The 25,425-nt window shown below is 36.3% G+C and overlaps 2 protein-coding genes across 2 annotated transcripts in view; one reads left to right on the top strand and one right to left on the bottom strand.

Annotated features, from left to right (window-relative positions):
* LOC113236980 (ATP-binding cassette sub-family G member 8) overlaps nt 1–10,810 on the bottom strand; it is an 82,851-nt gene extending 72,041 nt beyond the window's left edge. The window contains exon 1 of the mRNA XM_026473212.1: nt 10,588–10,810. The gene's annotated coding sequence lies outside the window, so the exon portion shown is untranslated. The remainder of the gene's footprint in view (nt 1–10,587) is intronic.
* An 834-nt stretch (nt 10,811–11,644) lies between these two features.
* On the top strand, nt 11,645–25,058 carry LOC113236508 (ATP-binding cassette sub-family G member 5). Its single transcript, XM_026472615.1, has 13 exons — nt 11,645–11,713; nt 14,308–14,425; nt 14,659–14,843; nt 16,251–16,313; nt 16,412–16,493; nt 17,297–17,428; nt 19,249–19,389; nt 19,709–19,916; nt 20,098–20,215; nt 20,314–20,407; nt 20,687–20,825; nt 23,396–23,581; nt 24,393–25,058. The coding sequence occupies exons 1-13, from the start codon at nt 11,660–11,662 to the stop codon at nt 24,793–24,795; spliced, it is 1,923 nt and encodes a 640-aa protein (XP_026328400.1). The 5' UTR covers nt 11,645–11,659; the 3' UTR covers nt 24,796–25,058.
* The last annotated feature ends 367 nt before the right edge of the window (nt 25,059–25,425 follow it).

Here is a 25,425-nt window from a genome sequence, read left to right as displayed (position 1 = left end):
ACAATCTTAACAAAATCATATTTTATCAACCAAAACCTAAACCAATTAATCATACAACGTAATACACGTAATCTGAACTTGAGCGCGTCTTAGACAATGGCGCCATGTGGTAGAAACGTAGTTCACTGGCCGTCAATTATCAAAATACAGTTACACGGCGATCCAGATTTCGAATAGAACGAGAACATAACTCGTGGTTTTGTTTTAAGATGTTTTTATGTTGAGTACATAGTTTTTCTTCCTGTGTTGAGTATAAGACATTTGCATGATATTTAATATAGGTAATGCGAAACATGTTTGTCCATTTCCTGGCACTGTGTTTGTTAGATCTTCTGTTATACCATGTTTTAAGCAAATAAACAAATTATTATTATCGTTGAAGCTGGAAGCGTTATCTCGAAGAAGATGACTTAAGGATTGCAACACAAGAAAGTAAATAAAGAAGAATGCAATATAATATGTCCCATATCTCTCTCTAATATATCACTAGCCACTTATCGCGATTTAAAACCACCATAGGCAAGGATCTTATATGAGCATCTAGCTCCTCACGCCATCTCTTTTAGGCTTTCCATGTCTCCGATTTGCGTTAGGTGGGATCCACTCCATAGTGGTCTTTGTTCACAGCTTGGTTGACATGCGGCATACGTGTCCTGCCTAGTTCCATTTCAGTCAAGCTTACTTTTTCACCAACATCAACGACAATTAAGTTGTGGAGTATGCGGCTTGACACTTACCCTCCCAAGAAATTACGCTCCATACCTCGCTGATACACCTTCAGTGCAAACTTCTGACTATTCGTCAAAGACGAAGTTTGAGCACCGTAATTAAGACGGGAAGAATGAGCACTTCTATGAAATTTCTTTTAAGGGGTAGTGGTAATCTTCATCAGGTTTTTTCATAACCAAAAGTTTCTCCAGAATTTTCTGTGTGTCGCGCAAGCTCTTGCACTTATTTTGCCTATTGGAGAGAGCAGGCAAGTATTTGACCAAGATAAAGATACTTCTGGACGTACCTACACAACCCCCATACCTTCCACGCTCAGTATGGTTCGTGGTGTTAGTCCTAATCTTGGTCTTCGACATATTTATCTTCAGTCCGTCTCTGAGGCTTGCATTATTAAGTTGGTTGATAAAGGAATGCCGAAAGGAATTTAAATAAATAAGAAAAATAACACGGCTGAAGAAGTAGAGACAGCAGTTATATCATCAGGAACTGATCAAGCAGAACTGGCCTTAAGGAACGCCATTGCTATAAAAATAGCAGATGGCATCGATAGAAAAAGAATAAATAGAAGGAATGTGGCCAAGGCCAAAACCCACAAACTCTACACTCAAGTATTATCACTATTTTAAAGTTTTATGTTCCACATTCGATGCTGATTTACCTTTTATGGCATATTGGTAAGATATATAGATTTATTTATAGATTACCTACAGGTTATTGAACTTCAAAGAACGTCACAAGTTGTCTAGTGTAAGCTGTAGCTAACTGTTACCAATTTTTTACCATATCATTTTGTGATGCATTTTTAAGAATCGAATTTTGTTACTACATTAACTGTGAAGTTCTAAGTTAGAATATCAACAGTGCACCCACGCCGCGAAAGTGTGAAAAAATGTAACAACATATTAGTTGCTATTCAAATATTTATTTACCGAGACAAAACACATTACATTGCCCATAGGTAGGTAAGTAAGTACGTAAGTTTATTGTACCTACATAAAGCCATATCTTATTTTTATATATTACAATTTTGAGAAATCATATAAGCATAAAATAAATATATCTTATATAATTTATGTAGTATTTGAAAGTTTATAAATAGAAAATTTCCTCGAGAGCTGCACCCTGAGACATCGTGCCCAGAAGGTTGGCAACATTTTCCCTTTGAATAACTAAACTTATTCTTTGGCGGAAATAACTGCCAGCTTTGTGATCACCAGAGACTTCTACGAGATGATCTGACAGCTCGATCGATAAGTAAATACAGTTTAATTTCAGATAAGAAGAGACAAAGAACTGAGATGAAATTATGGTAATCAAACACAAGGAATACAAATTTCAATATACAGGCGTTTCCCTATATAATAACACAAACCAATTATCATGATTTTTTTGAGAAAATTAACATTCATTTATTTTTAAATCATTACTTCCGTTGATTCTGAAAAAAAGACAAAAGAAGAAAAGACATCTTTGTCTTCTATTCTTCTTCTGCATCTTTAACAAGTACGAATTTAGATACATTATATTTAGTTTACGCTTATATGCTGAAATGAAAATACTCAAAAGACAACTTGAATATCACTCACTCCTCAACATTCACATTCCACTTTCATGACACAGACAACTCCTAATTACAAGTCTTTTTTACGTACACGAAACTCACTTAGCTTCAATTTATTTGGGTTCCAAAAGAAACGTTGTACTGTTTTTGGAACGACAGAGTACCGTATATCGTCAGCCACAATTATTATAAGTTTAATGCTTGCCAGTCGCAACAAAACCTGTAAGTAATATTTCCTAATACAGGTAATAGTACTCAAATAGTATCCTTGTATGAGGTTTGGATGTTGCCATTAATAAACCCTTTCATATTGTTATATTACAAAAAAATTAATGATAAATTTAAGTACCTTTTTTGTAGTCGAAAGGCTCATAACTAAATTATGTAGTTATGTTATGGTGTTCTTAAATGACATCGGTAAATGAAATAATGTTTATTTTGTTAACCGACTTCAAAAAAAGGAGGATTCATAAGTTCGGCTGTATGTACGTTTTATGTATGTTCTTATGTCTCTATTTACGTTAATTGTGGACCGATTTTGAAATTTTTTTTTTGTTTGAAAGGGTGCACTTTCGTGGTCGTCCCATTGTCACTAAGTCAGAATCTGATGAGGGGGTTCCATGAAAATAGAAGGAAATCCTCAAATTTTACAGGCATGTCCGTGTAGTCACCAATTTCTCCATCACTTACGGACCGATTTTGAAAATTCTTCTTTTGTTTCAAAGGGTATCCTCTCGAGGTGGTCCCTGATGCTGTTCTAGGTTCGTTTCGGCTAATACAAATTACTAATTATTTTCCGCAAATCAAAGTCGACTTTTCACTTGACACAATACGCGTAATCAACAAATCACCGTCGCCATGACAACCAGAAAAAGGAAATATAAAATGTACAAAGGAGTCCGTGACATAAAAAATAATTAAAAGTCAGAATCTCATGAGAGGATCTGAGAGAATCCCATGGAAATCGAAAAAAGCCGATAAGCAACATTTTGAGATCGGATTTTTTTTTTCAGTGAATAAGCTACTATTATTTTATATGCAATAGGAATGAAGTTATTTTAATGTTTAATTAACTTACTTATAAAGAATATGATTACAATAACATTAATTCTAACTATTAATAAAATAAGTTGTTAATTGCTACTACTCACGAGAACTGTCAACAGTTTGTCTCTAATGGCGGCGGCCGAAGGACTTTTTAGCACTGCTGCAACTCTTATTGGTAGGCGTGTCGCATACCACTAGACCCACGACATGTTCGTGCCGTCACTTAGTATTATAAAAAAAAGACTTACTGTTTACTTTGCTACTTCACGAACTTCTACGGCTTTCCGCCACGCAGCGCCTGAATCTATTAATTACTTAAAAGGTTGGTGCAAGAGTACAGCCGCTGACTATTATAGATTTCTGGTACATAGGTAATTATTACTGCTTGGATACTTACATCTTGAGGATGCCAAAAGTATGTAACAATAAAGCGGGCAAAAAAACTTTATGTTTATAATAAATCTAAGTAAAAGTAGCAGTAATAAATTTCTGACGGCGTAATGCACTATGCACTATCATACTTACGACAATAACATATTACATCCCTCATGGAAGAATGGCATAAGTAGTGAAGTTACATCAAAAATGTTTATTCCTCTCTTGGATACAGAAAAATATAACATATATAAAAAGGATGTGCTTCACCAATTCTTGTAACACTATCGACAATATTAGTCGATAGAGTTACAAAAATTGGAGAGGTTGTGGTTTATATTTTTCTGTATCTAATGGAGCAATAAAACATTTTTAACGTAACTTCACTTATGCCATTCTTCCATGAGGGGTACGATATATGCCTTAGGTATATCAGAAGCCAGCTATGGACTCGAGTCACACATTGTAAAGCTTCTAGATAAAACTGCAAATTGAGGCTAGCTGACTTCATTAGTCAAACATTTGCTCATTTTGTTTAAGTGAAGATTAATGTACCTACATAATATGACAGGTATGTCATGGCTGTATGCTTCTATAATATACTCACGTGATGCGCTTCTACAGTAATAAACTTTACGTGATGAAGATTAACTGCAAGTTAGAAGAGTTGGTTCTAAACACTTAAGATTACATTAAGGGATTAATTTTATGTCATTTTCTTACATATTTATCATGACGGGTACGAATAATTAAGGTTGGTATTTATTTGTAAGTCAATGGGTTGGTAGGATGATGTTGTTACTGGTTTGATCCACTCTTACAACACAATAAAAAAAACAATTTTTCAGCTCATTAACTCGGAAAGGTTTTCTTTCTCATTAGAAATCTGCACAAAGGCGTTTTTGAAAAAATAAAAAATAAATTAAAAAAAAATAAAATACAAAATAAAAATGTATTTACTTCTCAAATTTTATACATATCGTAGATGAGGTTTCCCCATTAAGCAAAATTATGCGTGTGTTGGGAATGCCTCGCAAAGGTTTTTGATATTCGAACTTGACGATGGACTGTGGTGCACCTGACTTGTTCTTTCGATGAAAAAAGTGACACGTTCAACTACGTGATTTGTCGTACATTATTTATGTAATATAAATACAATAATATATTTTGTTCTTATTATTGTTGACATTAAATTGACAACCATAACTAATTTTGTTTATTAAAAACTGATTTGTTATAGTTCAACTGTTTTTCTTTCATCTACCATTTTTGTCGCTGTAGTGAGGTGAAAAGTTGTTTCGCGTCTCGTGTCTTGAAACCGTTGCTACGCTCAGGATTCTATTTTTGAATCACGAGCGATCTTGGAAACCTTCGCTTGCTCAAGTTTAAATACAAGTACTCCCGTCAAACATCAACTTTGCGGTCTTGCATAACAAATAACTATATTTATTCAAAATTGCAATTATATACAGGGAACGATAGCGCAACCTCGGTGTAATGAAGCAACATCTGCAAAATTACAACTTTTCAGGAGAGAAATTTAAAGATTCTACGAACGAAATCAAGTGACGGGACGAACAAGTCGTGTGCTTGGTGTTAAGGTACACGCATGTCCTTAACAGTTGCAGTGCCATTCAGAGCTTTAATAGGAAAGATCTGAAGGGCACTGCCACGGCGCTTGGCACCCTGAGACATTTTTCTCATTTATTTTCCAAAACAAAGTAATTTCCTGTGTTATTAAATCTAACCTACCTACTGCAATCCCTTTAACGGGTTTATACGTAGGTGGCTACAGTCGTCGCACAGCACAATGCGCTTTCTTAAAAAGAAACTAAATAAAAATATATTAAACTAAAAGAAATTATAATAAACAAAAGAAATTATAATAATTCTTACTACCAATAATAATATTTTAAATTTTCATTACATTCAGGCTCAATTTATATTGCGGCGGAACGGAATGGAAGCGAATTTTCGTAGCCCTATTGTCATAGCATAATGAACTTTGTGGTCAATTGTGTAATGTACAAATTAAATACGAACCAAAATCTTTTCTTCTCGCGAATGCTTGAGAATTCCGCGGAAGATTTTGGCTTCATTATGCTATGAACAATATCGTTACAAAAATTCGCTTCCATTCCGTTCTACCGCAATATAAATTATGCCTAACTGATACTACTACTAACAACAATAACCAATAATATTAATACTTGATGACATTTTCTTATCAAACAGTACCAGAGTATTGTTTGACGAAAAATGCCTTCAACCTGTTTTTACATTGACAACATAAGTTGACAAGTCCCATGTGCCAAAATTACTTAAATAGGAGATCTAAAATTACACATTATTTGGTATTAGTCAGTAATATTTTTAACACTTTCATTATAAGCACTTTTGACGTATTACCACATGAGGCTTTATTATACCAACAGACCGATATACTAACAAGAACGTGATCTACACGGCGAGGTCCACATATTTTTCTATCTAAAAATTTATAGTCAGATTCAGGTAGCCCATTTCAGTCACCAAAATGTGTAACACTTTACCAACATAACTGAAGCGTAAGCTTCTTATAACACCCCTCATGGAAGAATGGTATAAGTGGGATTACGTCAAACTTGTTTATTGCTCCATTAGACACAGAAAAATATAACCCACGTCGTCTCCAATTTTAGGGAATGTGGGTTATATTTTTCTGTATCTAATCTCCAATTGGAGAGGATGTGGGTTACATTTTTCTGTACCTAATGAAGCAATAAACATGTTTGACGTAATTCCACTTATGCCATTCTTCCATGAGGGGTAATATTTAACATAAATTTTATGTCTCTGTTCACCAGTTATATTCGTGTTTACTGAAAAGTCAGTACAAACAATTTAGAAAAGAAATCATGAATCACGTTGTGTGGTCCAAAATAGTCAATGCACATGTAGCCAACGCGGGCAGGTGGACCGGGACGTTCCAAGAATTTGAAGTAGGTATGGCGTTCAACTTACCAAGAAATAAGCATGTCTATGCTATGTACGTGCTCGCAGTTAATAGGTACAATTAGAGTAGAATTATATTATTTATCAACCTGGTCGGATTTCAGTATCAGTGCCTCATTATTTCATGACACAGTTTGAAAAGATTAAAACAAGAGTTGAATGAATCATTTTTGTCTTAAAACAACATTTACAACTCGGAACCATAGTATTGTTTTATTGAATTGAAATATGCAGGCTGCAACAAAAACACCAACACTATTTTAATCATATGCATTCAACTGGTGATCCTACTTATATTTATAAACAAGTTTAGCAAAAAAAAATAGCCATAAACATGTTTAATACAGTTAAATTTTTATTGAATTGATGTTCAATTATTTTTTGTCAAATTACTCCACTAGTTTGCTATAATTATTAATACAAAGATCGAACACTTAGAATAAATATTCTTCGATCCGGCCGGATTCGAACCGACATCGTCTAGCAAACCGTGTCAGACGCTATGCCAACTAAGCCTTTTAACTAAGCGTTACTTTGACAATCGTGGACTTCCTAATAATCCAACTGGCATTCTTTAGACGCCTATCTTAAAATGAATGCTTATAACATACGCGTCACGGTATACAGTCGAGACTTAGAATTAATTAGATTTTATAACCACAGCTATTTTCGCAACTGGAGCGTGATTTTAGGATAAGGTGAAGCCCAAATAACTTATGTTTAGAGTTTAACTTGAAGCTTGCGGTTTATTTAAGGTCAAATTGTAGGGATGCATTTAGTTACCGAAGTACTTAGTTTAATTTATGTAACAGATTTCGTTGTTGTAGATTCTTAAATATAATTTTTCTACTGCAAAGCTTTACATTTGTGTTACGGGTGGGAAGGATGTCTCCTTTTTCACATTGGATAACGCATTCTTGATATTAAGGATACAACTTTACTATCGCAAATACGTATGCGCGGCGATTACATGTTTTCATCAGAGAGACCGTCCAAATGTTTAGCGGTTTATGTATACCATTAATTTTCGCCGAGGAGGGATTACATGACGTTTTTGCTGTTGTCAGGGTTCGTATTGCTTCCTTTTGGGACAGATTGCGTTGTTCTGATATGACTGAGAGCTATTTCCACATATGTATATGTCTGGTCCAATTTGTAAGTAATGGCGTTCCATCCACCGCGTCGTTAACAGGAAATAGATTAGACAATGACCTGTATGGGTCATACCTTATTTTATTTTATTTTACTCCTATGTTTTATTCTTGTAATCATTATTGTTATATTATGCTACATTGTATATGTAAAATGGGATTTTTGTCTGGAAATAAACAATTATTATTACTAAGAAGCGTATTTTAATTAAAAACTTAATATATTCACAGGACTCTCACGTTTTACTGTACTTATGATAAAGAGAAAATCGAGTTCTTAGGATTTCACGACTGCTTCACTTGAAATGAAACTTCTATAAATCTATATCTAAAAGAAAAGATCTAAAGCACGTATTTCTGTTAGTAAGTCGTGACCGCAGAAAGCCCGAAAAGTTGGTTCGTTTGGAAGAAATGAATTTTTGCGACTTACATCCGGAAAACATTTTAAATTTCCAATCGTACAGTATCGCTTTAAAATCCACGAGCTTGATATTAAATGCTCTACGGAACAAGTATGCCTTTAAGTACAATACGTAATAGTTAAAGTATCGGGATACAATCAATTACTGTCATTAAAGTAACCTTTAAAGTTCTATTTGAAATTTTATTGGAATTCTTGTTTCTTAGCAATGACTGTACATTTCCTGCCAGTTCGCTTTGATTCGTACCTACAGTGGAATTAACTCTTTTCAAGTTTCTAAGATTTATAGTCTCGTTTTCTTTGTTACTAATGCCTTATACAGGTTTCATTTACATCGTTTTTGGAATAGAATGCGGATGACTGGTCTAGGAAAATTCTGCAACAGTTGTCGAATGTTTATGATTCAGTGTTCGTTAGTGCGTACCTTATTTGAAGAATTCCTTTGCAATACTGATTTATAACTGTACAGAAATGGACTAATAAATCAGCTGTTGAATGTTCAATGTAATGAATTGCGAATACAATGAAATTCCGTATATATATAGACGCTATGTACTATAAAGGCAGTATGTGTATCTGATTTTGAGTTATACGATTGACTTAATACAAATTCTTGCAGATTATAAGCCTTTCGCCCTGTGTCGATGCTTTACTGATATGTATTATGGAAATTTCATGGTAATTCCGCAAAAGCCGAACGAGTGTTTAAAGATTTTGATGTAGTACCTACCTTTTTGGAAAAGCACACAAACACACACATGTACACACTCAACATAGCCCCGCATTAGGTAAACCCTGTGTCACGGGTACCATGAACACACACATAGACAATCACAAATTACACCCAAACTCACGAGAGAAATAAATATAGGCCATACAAATATTTCTCCCGTCCCGGGAATCCAACTCGGGACCTCTGTGTGGCAGTTTGGCATGGTAATCGTTCGGCCACGGAGGAAGTTTTTCAGAAGAGGATTTTTTCGGGATGAACATTATTATATCTCTTTAGTTATAAGTACGTTATTTTATCGCACACTAGTTTCAACAGAGTCACAAGTCGAAAATCATCATTTTATGGGCTTTGTTTTGAGAGCTTGCAGAAACTTACCTAATTTTCCTTTAATAAGATGAAAAATTATGGTAATGATACCACCCACGGTTTAAATTTATCTAATGGCGTTTTTCACGGCCGATCGATGGGGTATATATTTTCAAATTTGTTACTTGTCACTTTCGAGTTGTATCAGTGTTATATACATACAAGAATAAAGCCGGTTTGCTATATAACATTATAACCGAACACATATAGACATCAATAATCATAGTGATAACAGACTCTCTAGGCTCTAGGCTAAAGTAATTTGCTGCAAATTGAAATCGTGGAACAGAATAAAGTTTAGTTTTCAATTATTCATATTGGTTGTTTATTGTGACCTCTACCTACACCAATGTTAAAAACAGGAGGTAAAAAGTCACTCCGGTCATGGACTCACGTGTGCAGATACAGGGTTTACCTCTGAGAGGTCAAGCCTCGCTTCTTCCGTTGCTGACTCATTTCGCATTACATAGTTCGACGATTCTTTGAAACAATTTTAAGGTGTATAATTGATAATAGCATCCAGAATGGAACAACGTCGGCAAATAACGATTATCAGAAGTGGGATTTTTTAATTTTGAAAAATGGAATATGGTAATGAAGGTATTGAATTGATACATTGAATAATTTTGTAAGTAACCGGCAATTACTTAAATTCTCACAACGATACACTGGTAAAAAAATATTCTATTTTATATTTTACACGGTCTCGTAACGATGTGCAGTTTGGAAACGGAAAACTGACCGCATGAACATTAAAAATAGAACAAAATATCTCGATCCGAGATACAGTATTCTTTTTTACATTTCTAAACTAGGTAAGTAGGTAGGTACTTTATAGTAGGTGTCAATGATCTCCCGCCACTGAAGCTTCTTTTGTTAAATTCTTGCAGCATAATATCATTAGTGATTTAAGTTTACGGTTGACTTAAACAGACATTTAAATGAAGTTTTTTATTTAACGACTACCAAATTTGGTACGGGATAACATGCTGAGTTTACAGGAAAATTTTTTTCAAGAATACAGTGTGTTATTTATACCTACATTGTGTATTCATTGTACATAATAATTCGTAATTACTGCAAGTGTACATGCAGAATGTCTACAAAATGTAACTCTAACGTTAATATTAACTTCCGGTACATATAAATGCCTAATCTAAATCTCATAACACCTACACAAATACAAGAACTCGTTCCAGTGTCAACTTACTTGATAATACACCGGCCAACGGGATTCCAAACTACGGCACTCCAAATCACACTATCAACAAAACACTACACTAAATTTAACAAATAATAATTTACACTAAAAAACACCCAATCATCTATTCGATTTTTGTTAAGATTTTATGTCATTCGATTTTCGTTTGTTTCGTTCACAAGTTCGGAATATTTGAAACTTGGCTGTTAGTTCGCGCACTAGCGGACTGTCATGGACGTACTATGCTGAACTGAGTCAGTGACACTGCGCACATCTAGTCTCCCATTCTAGGCTCATTCGACGCTAAATGTTTGAAAGAGATGAGAGATATTTGTGAAGCAGGTACGTAGGAATGGTGGGACCATGAAGGTGTTTCATATTTAAATGAAAGTTTATAATGTGAGGGAAAGAGTAAGCGTTGAAGCAAGCCTTTGGAGGAACGAGGAACGGCAACGACGCTCTGAAAATTATGGAAAATTAGGCTTTCGATGTTAAGGCGAATCGACTGCTTTTAAAGAAGTTTTTATATTCAGTATAAAAAAATTGAACTATGTAGTTGCACGAATAAAGATCGACACGTGATCGAAACAATTACACATAATTTACAATAAAATACAAATTCTAAAAATTTGATCCAGTTACTTTTGAAAGTTTTGTTTTTAGAAATATTAAAAAACTCTGTAGTAGATGTAGTAGGCTAGCCTGTAGGTTACAAATGAGGCCATTGCCAAACAGTGGACAGTAATATGGTTATTGTAACACGAAGCTCATGCTAAACCATGTAGTGACTTGGCCTTAAATGCACTTTTGTACATGTAAACTGAAAATTGGACCTTGTCCCAATGACATAAATACTAAAGTTTAAAAAAAACAATCACTTTTCGTAAATCAGACCAACACTTATATGAACTTAGGCACAGATAAGTCTGGCAACGGTGCTCAACTCTCCGTTCAGTTTGAAGTTAACCACGTAATGTTAGTTTGCTGATTTCTTCGAAAGGGGAGAGTGTGTTTCTCGGAGATGGAATTTAAATGTGTTTAGTTTTATTTTTAAAAGTTTAAAGCATTTTTAAAGGTAAAAATGATTGGAGGCGACTATACTTTGGAACTGTGTAATGTTTACCATTCCGGGCAGGTGAGCGACATTATAATTGTGTACTTACATACTTTGCATTTGTTTGTGTGTAGATGGTACTGGTTTGTAAATTACAATCTTCACGGGTATTTTGATTTAGCAAAAATATGATATCTGTTTTGATGGTTTTGTATATGAAGTGTGTGTTGTAAACTTACTAATTGACAATCAAGAACACACATATATAGGCCTCATGTCATGAATATCAAAAGGTATGTACATAATATGTGAAATGATTCAGACGAATACAATATTATTCGTATGATCACGTAAACGCGCAATGTACAATCAGCGACGCGTCGATCTATACACTTTTGTTCGAATGTCGCGTTCGGTACATCGAAATAAGACCCATCAGAAGATGTGCTGCCATCTGTACATTATAGAGAAAATATCTCATTGAAATTTAGCGCTTTACCTATATTCTATTTGATCCATAAAGTACTAGTACACTAAAACCTTCCGGTTGCATTTTAAATAATAAAACTGAGAGCATACTTGCTTGGGCCTGAAGCATGTAAGAATTATTTAGCACACTCTTCATATTAAAATGTAGCAGGAGAGCTCTTTCTGAAATAGTTTGTCCAGGGTAGTACTGCCACTTTACCTATTTCTGCCGCCATGCAGTAATGTCAGCATTACTGTGTTCCGGTTTTGAAGTGTGCTGGTAAAATTACAGGCACATGAGACTTGTCTACTTGTCTCAGGGTGACAGGCAATGCCTCTCAAATCTTTGCGATTTAAAGCTCGGGAGTGGTACGCAACTGTTATGGACAGGCGTGTAGCTTACCATCAGCCGAACGACTTGTTCGTCCCGTCACATGATATTATAAAAAAAAAAAACAAATCACGGCTCACGCTCACATAATCGCGGCAACACGTCAAGCTACCGCTATTGATGGATCCTTTTCCGTTTTGCCCTGGGAGCGATATTCGAACAAAATGTATAATGATCATCGCTAATTACAGGTTTCTTACCACGATATGATTTCTTGTTTTCCCGATATTTCTGATTTCGGATAGCTTGATGTGCTGTTGACTCTGCATTGGGCATTTAACATTCCCGTTACAGTTTGTTGAGTCTTAGGAGGTTATAAAAAATAAAAAGGGTTATTTTGATCGAATTACGCAAAGTTGCATTGGTCGATAATACATAGAAAATATAGTAAAAAGAAAAAAACATTTGCTGGGTTAGTGTTCTGTTCTCTGTTTAATTTCTATGGCAAATTTTATTATTTAACTATTCGAGTATATTCTCGTGAAATATTATTGCATGTTACACTTAAATGTTAAACGTCGCCAGGGAAATTAGGCAGTGAACACTAGCCCAAGAGTGACCGCAAACGCATATACAATTTTCTTCCCGTCTATCGTTGATGTCTTTTGTATGACAATACGTGTATGTCGTAGTTTATGTCCAACTGAAATTCGGTTAGACCGCCATACGAACGATTTTATTAAGTGTCTTTTAAGCGTACGACGTTGTGTTATATTATCCATTACATTATATATGTAATGGATCATTACATGATGTTAGAATAAGGTACACCTACTCAATATGGAAAGATTAAAGTTGCCCACACTTTAATAATGTATAATATTCATAATAAGAAAGTTTATATGAATATCCACATCAATTCGTAAAGTAAAGTTTCTTTCACCTTCTTACCCTCACCCGTCTCTCCACCCGCACAAGCACGTCACAGTGCGACCAATATTCGTCTGTGATTGCGCCCCTGAGTCGGCAGACAACTCATTTTGCATCGTCGTGTGGCACAAATCAGACTTTTATTTGAATCTGAAAGTAGCGTAAATGTAGCTACTCAAAAAACGCGACTCATAACGGACAAGATTACACTCATCTGGCCCCACCCTAAGGGCGAGCCAGACGAGCGTAATTTTGTGAGTTGTTAGAAGCTTTTTTGTCTCGTAGTTTACGTTCGACTGAAATTCGATTGGGGCGGCAGACGGACGTATTTAATTCAATTGCTTTCAAGTGTTTGTACGGGTATTTATATCCAAAATGATATCCATGATTTTTAATTAAATGAATATTAATTTATATTTGAAATCATAAATTCGTTGATTTTCAAGGTAAAGTTTTAGTTTTTGCTTAAGTGCAGCAACCTTCATGTTCATGTTTTCCTTCGCCGTTATCCATACTAAACATTCAATTCAAGTCCTTGGCACATCCTGCCCGAAACACTTGAACCGTTGAACTCTCAATTAACATCCACTCAATATGTAAAGATTAAAGTTTAGGCAGTTTCACATACTATATGACCGTTTTTGTGAACATCGATTTGTAGACTACCACATGCCAATAAATGTTTCACTCATCCCTCTGTCCACCTCTGTGCACGTGCACAGCACACAATGCCACCGAAATTCGATCGTAATTGCGCGCATGAGTCCGCAAACAAATTAAACGGCTCAAAAAACGGAACTCCAACAACAAGCCTGACCTCAAGTTATCAAAAAATTTGATAACATGAACATCGTATAATATACAAAAGCCAGAGTGTATATGTACGACATAACTATTATAAAAACCACATATACGTAAACATCATTTAATAATACCGTGTACTTAGGTGGAGCCAGGCAGCTTTTTCCAACGTCTGACAGGTGGCGTGAAGACTGGCATCATCCTCAAAGATGTCTCCTTCACTACACACAGCGGAGAGGTCACAGCCATCCTTGGTTCGAAAGGTACTTTTAAATATACATATCAATATGCGTAAATAAAATTTTCTTCAGGTCATTAGTTTGTTTGTACTATATTCGTGGATTCAGTATAAAACAAAACTTGTCTCTAATAAATTATTTGCGTCAATCTACAGGTAGAAACAAAAGACACGTACATATAAACAAGTAACGTATGCAACACGTCCTTTAAAGGAATACTTCTTTTTACAAATGTTAATAAATAGTTTTTCCAACAGGTAGCGGCAAACGCGCCCTCTTGGACGTGATAGCCCGCCGCGTACCCTCCAAGGGTCACATCCTCCTTGAAGGAGTTCCTCTTGAAGAAGAGCAGTTCAAATCCACATGCGCTCTGGTGCGCCACTCGACCAAACTGCTACCGGGTCTAAGTGTGCAACAAACTTTAGCTCTTTCACTTACTAAGGTATAATCATTGTTTTAAAGTTTATTAATACGAGACTTTATGTGCTTTATGTTATGACGTTTATGACAATTTCAAAAAGCAAGCAACTAAACTAAACTAAATAACCAAAACTAAAATGTTTAATTATTTGATATACTCTTTGGCCTAACGGTTAGCACTGTGGGTACTAAATGAGGAGGTCTCAGGTTCGATTCCTGGTACGACCAACTGAAGAGTCTAAAAGGAGCTCGAGTCGTGAAACTAAGTTTAGTAAGTCAAGTGCGTAAACCTAACTTGCCTTTTGAACAAAACTCGACTCGAAGCGACTTCTACTCTACAAAGTCTCGAGTACGACAAGCAGGGGCCAATTTTATTGAACAGCTTCTATTGACCACGAATTAAATAAAAAAGTAAAATCCAATATGGTGATTTAAAAAAGAAGATTATTTAATACTTAATTATACTACAGTTTAATACGTCACACCACAACTCCGCTCAGTAGGTACTGTAGTCTAGGCTCTACTCTATGAGTAGAAGTACTAGCTGAATGAATATAGATTTGTATTTAGAATGTATTTAAAAAAATAGGATAGAAAAAAGAAGAACATCTTGGCAGTTCTAGAAGAAGCCTCCAAAAAACAACATGTAAAATACGTAATAAATATTTATTTATGAAGATAATCCCAGTTTATATTTAAAAGTATCTCTCGCTACGCTACCTGAGCTACGTCCTATGCTGTAGGACTTACCAGACTCGAACTCGACTCGTTACTTAAACAGACTCGAACGCGAGCGCGATTCGTTACATAAATAGACTCGAGCACTAATGTTTAACTAGAGTCTGTTCAGAAACTCGTTAGTATCGTAATACATCGAGCAGTGGAGTCTCTGTCTTCATGAGTCGAGTCTTGCGTCTTGTCTCTTTTTTACAACGTAGTAGTGTAGTTAGAGAGTTAGAGAGTAGCGTAGTTAGAGATTCAGCTAATTGTTCTTATCGACGGCATACACTATAATGCTTGCCATTGTGGTGAAAGGATTTGCCAATCGAAGTATAAGTAAAAGAAAGAAATGGTACGTCGCGCGGGGAGGCTCTTTTCGTACACCTCAGTTAATCGATAAAGGCGGGCCGCGCCGCGCGAACTCGCGCCAGCGCGTGGTGGGAACAGGGCCGTCTGAGATCGCCCGTGGTTGAATGTTCTTGGATCCACCGTGCGTCGGTAACTTCAAAGGCGCGAGCTCGCGCCACGCACCATGGAAAAAGGGCCACTCAAGCGCGCCTGTGGCGGCTTGTAGGTGGCGTCTTACGGCCCGTGTTTCAAAGGCAACACTAGCGAGCTCACGCCACGGGCGAGTCCGGTCGGCCTCGTACCAACGCGCTTGGCGTATTCGGTGGCACATTATAATTAAAAACCAAAATTTTTTTTACAGCTATCCGGATACCTGAAGTCGTCAAAAGTTAAACAGGTCATGGCTGATTTAGCTCTATCACAGGTACTTAGTAGTTTAACGTGTTTTTAAAAGCCAACGTCCATCCAAATCCGTTTTACCTCAAATTTTTTTAAGCCGGCTAATAAACCCGTGAATTGCAGGTGGCTAACAAATGCGTGACAAATTTAACTCAAAGCGAATATCGACGCTTGGTCATTGGAGTTCAACTTATCAGAGATCCAAGTTAGTTATTCATTTGTTTGTTTTTCCTGTTAATTTTAGGTCTGTATAAAGATAGAAAATGGTATGTTGAGGTGTGTGAATGTAGATTAACGAAAGAAATATATAGAGCTAATACGGAAGGCATCACTGGAAGAGAACGGCCAAGAAGTAAATTCTCAGACCAAATTGAGAACAAAAAGGCTGAAGTCCGTAGTGAGAAGAATAAGAGGATCTTTCAAAGATTGATGAATGTAAGTAAAGCAAGAGAAGTTTGTCATGATCATGCTAAGTGAAAATAGATAATATCTTCTGTCCCAGTGGGAATCCTAGGGCAAGAATATAAATAAGTAAGATAAAAATAAGTAATAGCAGTTGGGAGAACGAATGCGTGCTATATGGAAGGTATTGGTTTAATTTTGACCAGGGAGTCAGCATCGTTCAGGCTTTCCAAAGTATGAACAGTTCACTACACTCTTTGTTACATATTATAAAGGGAAACATTTCCAGAAAACTGCAGGTCGGACAAGGTTCACTAAACGTGCGAAGTCATCAACCTTTGGATCAACGTGATGTACTATGGCCTCACATTAGAAAGGATCTGTGCATAGAGAGACGTATCCGAATTTTTGATGTTTTCGACTGTATAGTTTTTAAACCTTTCTATCGTTGCGTCTTCTTTCTTAAAGAAAATACAAAAAAATCTACTTTTTAGTTATTATTGATACGAAGATAGAACAAACATAAAGAAAAATTCCTTCCAGAACTTTTCTTTGCCAGAACGGGTCTAACAATAAAAAAAAATTATATTGCAATCTACTTTTCAGTCATACTTCTCCTGGATGAACCAACTTGGGATTTGGACCCCTTGAACACGTATTTGGTGATCTCCATACTGTCTAATGCTGCTAAAAAGTATGGCACCGCTATCATACTTACAATGGAGAAACCTCGATCTGGTAAGTATAATATAAAGATACCTCGCTGATCTCTAATAAAATTTCATAACTGACGCTTGAGTTGTGCAAAATTGAGAAAATTGAAATAGATTTCAAAAGGAGTTACAATAACGACGTTTCAATTCAGTAAGCACAATAATCATATACATATAAACTTATAAATAAATAGATGTAATTATTTTTAATTCTTTTTTTTATACCATCATTAATTATACTTCGTCGATTATATTTGAAAACCTCCAACCTCTGTTTTTGGTCTAAATCCCTTTTAGTTATAAAATAATCTCAGTGTGCGTTTTATTATTATTTTTCAGTGAACGCGTAGCATTTTTAGTATTTTTTACATTAGCAATGAATATACGTAGACGCACTATAAGTTTCCGGAATTAATAAGAAAAAATACTATAAACGGTCAGAAATGAATTTATTGTTTCTCAAAATATTCTCCGTTAGCGTTAATGCACTTTTTCATACGAATGAACCAATTTTGAAAACATTTATGCCACTTCTCCGTGATAATCTCTGAAACATATTTTTCATACTTTGCGACAGCATGTTCAGGTGATGAAAATCGTTGACCGCGTAACTTGTTCTTAATTTTTGGAAATAAATAAAAGTCACAACGTGGCAGGTCGGGACTGTACGCGGGATGGCTCATAAGGTCAACGTCACCTTCAAAACTTCATTTGTCTGTCTGGTCATGTGAAAATTGGCATTATCGTGGTGCAAGATGATGCGGCGTTTACGGTTATTTTTACGGAGTTTGTCAATAACTTCCGGCAAACAAATGGTCGTGTACCAATCACGGTACAACGATTCTCCAAAGCAACAGTAGCTACGTCCACTTTTATTAAAAAAAGAAGCAATCATCCGCTTAGAGGCACTTTGAACGCGCGTCACTTTGGTTGGTTTCGGCTCATCTCGAAAGACCCATACGCTCGATTGCTGCTTTGTTTTGGGATCGTAACTATAAATCCATGTTTCGTCACCTGTTACCACAGTGTCCTACATCAAATTTGACGCCCCTTCGTTCGTCGAATTTGGTAAGCATGGCATTGCACGATGTGACGCGATCCGTTTTTTGAGCCTCAGTCAAATTGTGTGGGATCCACCGAGAGCACAGCTTTTTCACACTCAAATGTTTGTGTAGTATTGATTGTATTTGACTCATGTCTATGTCTAAAGATGCCCGAATCTCATGGTATGTCACATGCCTGTCTGTTTTGATCATACGGCGCACAACAACGATGCTTTCGTTGTTCACAGAAGTGGACGGGCGACCATCGCGACATTCGCAACTGAGTTTCACACGACCACATTTCAATTCGGTAAACCAGCTATAAATAGTCGTCTTGCATGGTGCTTCATCGCCAAAAGCAATTTGAAGCCTAGTGAAGTTCCGCTGAGCTGTTAAATTACACTTAAAGTCGTAGAAAATCAAACTACGAAAATTTTCACAAGTTAAATCCATGGTGATGTAGACAACCAATTTCTGACGCCACAATGTAAAAACAAGTGACAGTCAGATGAAACCAACTATATTCTACAACCAAAGAGTTCCATTTTCAAATTATGTTGTAATTACTTTTTAAAAATTGTTTATGTAAGTGGCCAGTTCCAGAAACTTATAGTGCGCCCTATGTATTTCTGAAAGTCGTCCGAAAGATATAAAAAGTGCTTAAATTTTATAATCGATTTAACTTTATGTGTTCTCTACTGTGTTAATACTTAGATTTTATTTAGGTTTCTTAGACTAAAATAGAATTTAGTATTTTGATTTACCTAGAAGTGTTGCAGCAACTCTTTAATCTTATTTCCAGACGTGTTCCCGTTCCTGGAACGCGTTGTGTACCTGTGCCTTGGCGACGTGGTGTATGCAGGACCCACTCGAAGCTTGCTGGATTACTTCGCCAGCATCGGCTTTCCCTGCCCGCAGCTCGAGAACCCCTTGATGTATTACTGTGAGTCCTACCTTGACCTTTATGGAAAGATTCAAAGGTGCGGAACAGATCTACGGAAAATGTGTTTTGCTCAAAAATTTGATTGATTTGGTTTGAAAACTATTAAGAGTAGACAGAATTCAGGTGGTCCCTGAACCTCATTCTCATACTAAAGCGTCTCTTGTATGTAGTACCTGCATGCTGCCGCTAAGAAGGTTCAGAAGACAAGTGAAGTAGTCTACATGCACTGGGCCACCTTTACCCAGCAGTGAAACGTATATGTTTGCATGTGTATAAGTAGAATCATATTTTGTGCAAAATTTATTTTGTTTTCCCGCAGTGTGCCTATCAACAGTAGACCGCAGATCTCGCGAGCGCTTCATCGAATCGAACCACCAGATTGCAGCTCTCGTCGAAAAGTTTAAGCTGGAAGGCCAGGGCCTCATGCAGGGCCATCTCAACGAACACAGCAGAATTATCAATCCTAATAAAATGCAGCTTAATTATGGGAATCCAGGTGGCGTGAGAATCATTTGGATGTTATACTTGTAAGTAATGTCATATACATATTATATATACCCTTACTACCGTAGCGCCATAGCCGGTAGACTAGAGAAGTTTTTCCATTTTTGCGATATTCGTCTATTTGCGTTACTGCTAAGACAGCTGGTTTAACGTATACCCAACTGAAACTAAAATGTACCTACTCGTATATTATTTTCATTACAGGCGTGTATTAGCGTCTATCTTCAATTTGAAAAAACATGGCTTGAAACAAATGTTTATGAGGTTATTATGCTTGCCACTGTACTTCCTGATTCTTTGGGTGTTCTACAATGAGGCTAAGGTGAGCATAAACAAAAGCACATGACACATATTGGTCCTTCGAGCCGAATAAGTTCGAAATCAAAGAAAAGATTTAAAAATGACTGTTATTGTTTTTAGGATTACCAAAGGGCATTCATTACGAAAAGCGGTTTAATATTCAACGCGATGGTCGGTACTTACTTTATCAGCATTATGAATACTATTTGCTTATGTAAGTATAATGTGAGAATACAAACAATCTGCTTTACAAACATGCTATTTTGAACATTGTTGAAATTACTATAAAGTCGTACTTTTGAATATTTAATAATGTCTTAGCTGATTTCTATGATCCTGATAAAAAAAAAATTATAAATTTCGTAATGGTTTTAATGAAATACTTATATTTTTCAAGAATTAGAGTTGGTTTTAAAATTGCTCTTTTTTCTTTTTTTACATAAGTGTTAGTATTTAAAGTATTTCTAAAGTGATAATAACGTGACAATTACAGTTGGTCCATATCGAACGAGGTATTACCAGGAGTCTCAAGAAGGCCTCTACAGTGGCGCAAGCTTACTATTATCCTGGAACTTGGTATCAATACCGTTCTCCTTCCTCACTACTTTCGCTTCTGTGGCTATTGTTTACCCGTAAGTTTTTAACTATTGTTACCTACCAGTGGCAAAAGTGAGATGTTTGAAGAAAGTAAGCCTATTTACGAAGGTGGCGTACCAAATGCTACGTCGCAATACTCGTTGTCGTTCAATACCTTCTAAATTGGAGAATATGTTTTATACATAAGTCGATGGGGATCATATTATACGGACCCTCTGCGACTATTATTTATTTACATCGAATTTCAAGATAAAAAATCCAAATTAATCCCCCAAAGGATCCATGTGGATAAAAAATCCAGATAAAGCCCCCAGGGGATCGTAGCAGGTGATTCAAATGGACGGAGGGCAATAATCCTAGTAAGATAGAAATTATTATTTTTTTTCAACTATTGGTAATAATACGTTGCCTATTATGTGTTTTAAAATGGTAACATATTATAAACGCGAAACAAATACTCCCTCTGAAGCATAACCAGCCCCCTTAGCATGGCTACGCATGATGGTCGCAACGCGCGCGATAAAATTGAAATAAGCGCGCGCTATTTGGCTATCTAAATTAGATCTGATTGAGACAGCCAATAGCGCTTATTTCAATTTTGCTTCGCGACTATCATGCGTAGCCATGCTACGGGGACTGTTGTAGGTGAATTATAGTATTTTAATTTAATTTAATTGTAGAGCCGAGTCTCAAAATGAGGCTATCAGCGTAAAAGTGGTGTCACTCACATTTAATTTTTGTTCTACAATATTACTTAGGATCAAAGGTTCCCAAACTATTTGACTCACCGCCCACTTATGCAAGATAAAAAAAATTCAACGCCCACTACCACAAAAAATAATTTAAAGTACGTACGAGGGTCATGCTAAAACAACTTAGATACTTTTTAATCACTTGTTTGATACTAGCAAGATAAACACCGTCGTAAAGGCAGGTTATTTGCTAATAAATTTGAAAATGGAACACGTTTTAAATCGCATTCTTTTTTATTTACTTTTTATTTTTCGGAGACAATCTGGCGGGAATTTTGCTCGCAACAATGAAGCTCTCTCGACGTGATTTTCTGTTACGATTTGTTTGACTACAAAAAAGGTTTAAATCCGCAAACTGTTTTGAACTTTTAGCCACAACTTTTGGTGATACTGCTTGTTCACGAGCTAGTTCTCAATTGGTTTGCTGAATTTAAAAGAGGACGGGGAAGCTTTGACGATGAGGCGAAGTCGGGTCGGCCGCCAACCGCGGCTACTCAAGAAAACGTTCAAGCTGTCGAAAAAGTAATTCGTGAAAACCGACGAACTACATGTGTAGAGCTTGAGCGAGAACTGGGCATTGGATCAGCAGCATCGCAAACTATTATTCACGGACAACTATCTCTCCATAAGCGTTGTTCGAGATGGGTTCCGCACAAACTTAACGATGAGCAGAAAAAACGCAGAAAAAAGAAAAAATTTATGATAGATAAATTCGACGCTGGCGAGAAAAATAACGTTTATGATATACTGACAGGTGACAAAACATGGTTATATAAGTATATAACTATGATCCTGAAACAAAGCGACAGTCCACTGTATCACCATACAGTGGACTGTCGCTTTGTTTGCTTTGAAGATGAGCCGACGCCAACGAAATTTCGTCGTACACGAAGCACACAGAAACAAATGAGCGCCTCATTTTTCTGCATGACGGGACCCGTTGCTACTGTAGTGCTAGAGAATCAAAGGACAATTAACTCCGAATGGTATATAGCAGTTTGTGCCCTAAAAGTGTTGTCAGCTTGGTGTGACAACCGGCCGAAGTCAAGAATCCAGCACCTACTCTGGCATCACGACAACACCGTGTGCGGAGGCACACTTCTGCTAGAACGCTCGACTATTTTCATTAAAAAAATGTATCTTTCCTGCCCCACCCGCCATATTCCCCTGACTTAGCACCTTGTGATTTTTACCTCTTTCCAAAAATTAAAGAAAAATTAAAAAGCAAGCGGTTTGAGCAAAGATGTCTTGGCTGCTTATAACTTAGAGATTTCAGAGATGTCTAAAGAAGAGTGGTCATCGATATTTTCAAGTGGTTTAGACGAATGGAAAAGTGTATACGTGTTCATGGTGAACACTTTGAAAAAATCGATACCTGTAACAAATAATAAATTTTATAATTTTTAAAACTAATTTCTTTAGGCATCACTCGTATATTTTATATTAAATTACACAAAAAATCACAAAAATATCGATAATTCAGGTTTTGTTTTTCAAATGTGGTTGCACTCCCTGGAGAGCATCAACCCCTGTTGCTTCTGAGGCCCCTACCTACCTCTAGGACTGTTCAGCGCCCACTGGGGAGCAGTAGAGACCACTTTGGGAAACTATCCTTTAGATGACACTAAAGTACATAAATATTACATATATTTAGATGCTATTTTCATGCGTAAAAGAAAATTTGTATACTGGTCATAATATGATACATGAAATGAATTGGACTAATTTTAAATCTATCTATATGCCTTCATTTCACGGTTAATACCATTTTTGCACTGGTAGACTCAAATATGTACCAACTGGAAAAAAACAGCTATGAACAATGATCAAAGTTTACTATTTATTGTTTTCAGGATTATATCAGATATAACGGAAAGCACGGATTACTTATACTTCTCTCTAGTGCTATGGTCGTGCTACATATATGCTGAGCAGCAGGCTATCGCCGTCATGATGTTCGTCAAGAACGGTCTTATTGCCGCTATGGTCAATATTTACCTCACATGCATTTACGTAATGCTTGCTAGTGGTGTTTTGAGGTGAGTACCAATAAAAAAATTTTACAGAACTATCTATTCGCAGAATATAACTGTCTGAACTTCGTAAATCAGTTGTTATTTTCCGAATTGTGTGGAATTAAATCATATAACCAGTCTCTTTGGGCTCAATTTACAATGTCACGAACGAAATGGAAAATAATTAATATAACCATAGCTTAATGAACTTTATGTCAACTCGTATCGTTACGTACAAACTAGATACGAGTCAAAGAACAAGTCGAGCGTTTTCCGGAGAATTCTTGCGCAATTTCGAGAATTCCCGCATCCTATCTAGTTTGCACGTTACACAATTCAAATAAAGTAATTTCGGTACAAAAGTTCGCAGACTTTTGAGAGAAAATTATATGTTTAGGAATTAAGAAATAAAAATAGAAGTCGACCCTGGAAATGTAAAACGTCTAACGTGCATTTGGAAAATATTACAGGAGAGCTATTTAAAGTAATTTTTTTTAGTAAAAAAAATGTAACTCTGATTTTATTTGTTATATGGTAAACTAGAAAGTTTCAGCTTTTCCATATAACACAATGCACCTAACACATGTTACCTTTCCAGTGTCGAAGTAATAAGCTGATCCATATTACATTTTTATAATGCCGCAAATGAAACCCTAGCAGTATACATCGCACTTTGAAACCAATGCCGTCACTAAACAAAAATCAATCGGGAAACAGATGTCCCAATAACGAAATACCATTGGTTGTTGAAACAAAGGCCACCACCACACTACCTTCGTAGTTGAGCCTAATACAAAAAGAAATCAAAAGTATTAATAGCGAATTTCCATTACAGGTCCTACAAAGGTTTCGAAGAATGGCTTTTCTACATAACCTACATAACGCACACGCGTTACGCATCAATATTCCTTCACAGAAACATATTCAAACAGCCCACATTTAACATTCTGCCTTACAGCGACACAGAAAACTGCACGTCTATAACTAGTCTCATTCAAACGTCGTCAAATCTGAATACGAATTCAAATGCGAACTGCCGGTACGCGAGTGGCAAAGCGTTTCTTACTGAACGTTTTACAGCTAAGAATTTCAACGGGGATATATACCTGTCGGGTGATTTTAACATGGATTTCAATTTGGGTATAGCGTTTGCCTTTTCAGCTGGAATGATGGTATTGAATAAGTTCTTGTATCTCATACCGCTGCCCAGTTATATCATCGATAAGTTTCGAGAATAGAACTAATTATCCGTCAGAATTTTAGGAAAAACAATAGGGCGCGTTCCCATTTTGTCGTGACGGCAGATAGTCGTGTAGTTTAAAGTGTCGTAGCTTGTATGAAGACATACACATAGAACAACACGATTAACTGTCGTTCACGACTTTTTAGACGTTACGACGACAAGAATGTCGTTACAATGCGAAGAGCTAGAACGACAATCATCCGACGATAAATAAATCGTCACGATAAAAATGCGACGACAGATAATCGTAGCTTCAAACGATTCTGTCGTGCAAACGACAAGGCGGCTGCTGTGAACCGATAAATTGCCGTCACGATCTAGTGGGAACAGCTAGACACAACAGTCGTTCAACGATAAAATAAACGTCCAGAACACAGTCACGACAGATAGTCATGATATGGGAACAGGCTAGACGCGACAGTCGTCCAACGATAAATAAAACGTTACGACATAATGGGAACGCGCCCTTTTATTTTATTTGCGCGCGTTTATATATTTTGTTTAGGCATGGACTTGAAAAGCGACTGCTTCGTGGAAATGGTGGAAACGAACTTTTCTGAATTGGATCTGTGCGTTTTGGGTAACGCCCCTGAGTTAATTTCGATGTTCTGGTACTCATAGTACA

This window comes from Hyposmocoma kahamanoa, unplaced genomic scaffold (genome assembly GCF_003589595.1).
Source record: "Hyposmocoma kahamanoa isolate Upper Pololo Valley unplaced genomic scaffold, ASM358959v1 92, whole genome shotgun sequence".
Lineage (NCBI taxonomy): Eukaryota > Metazoa > Arthropoda > Insecta > Lepidoptera > Cosmopterigidae > Hyposmocoma > Hyposmocoma kahamanoa.
This window is presented reverse-complemented; position numbering and strand designations above follow the sequence as displayed.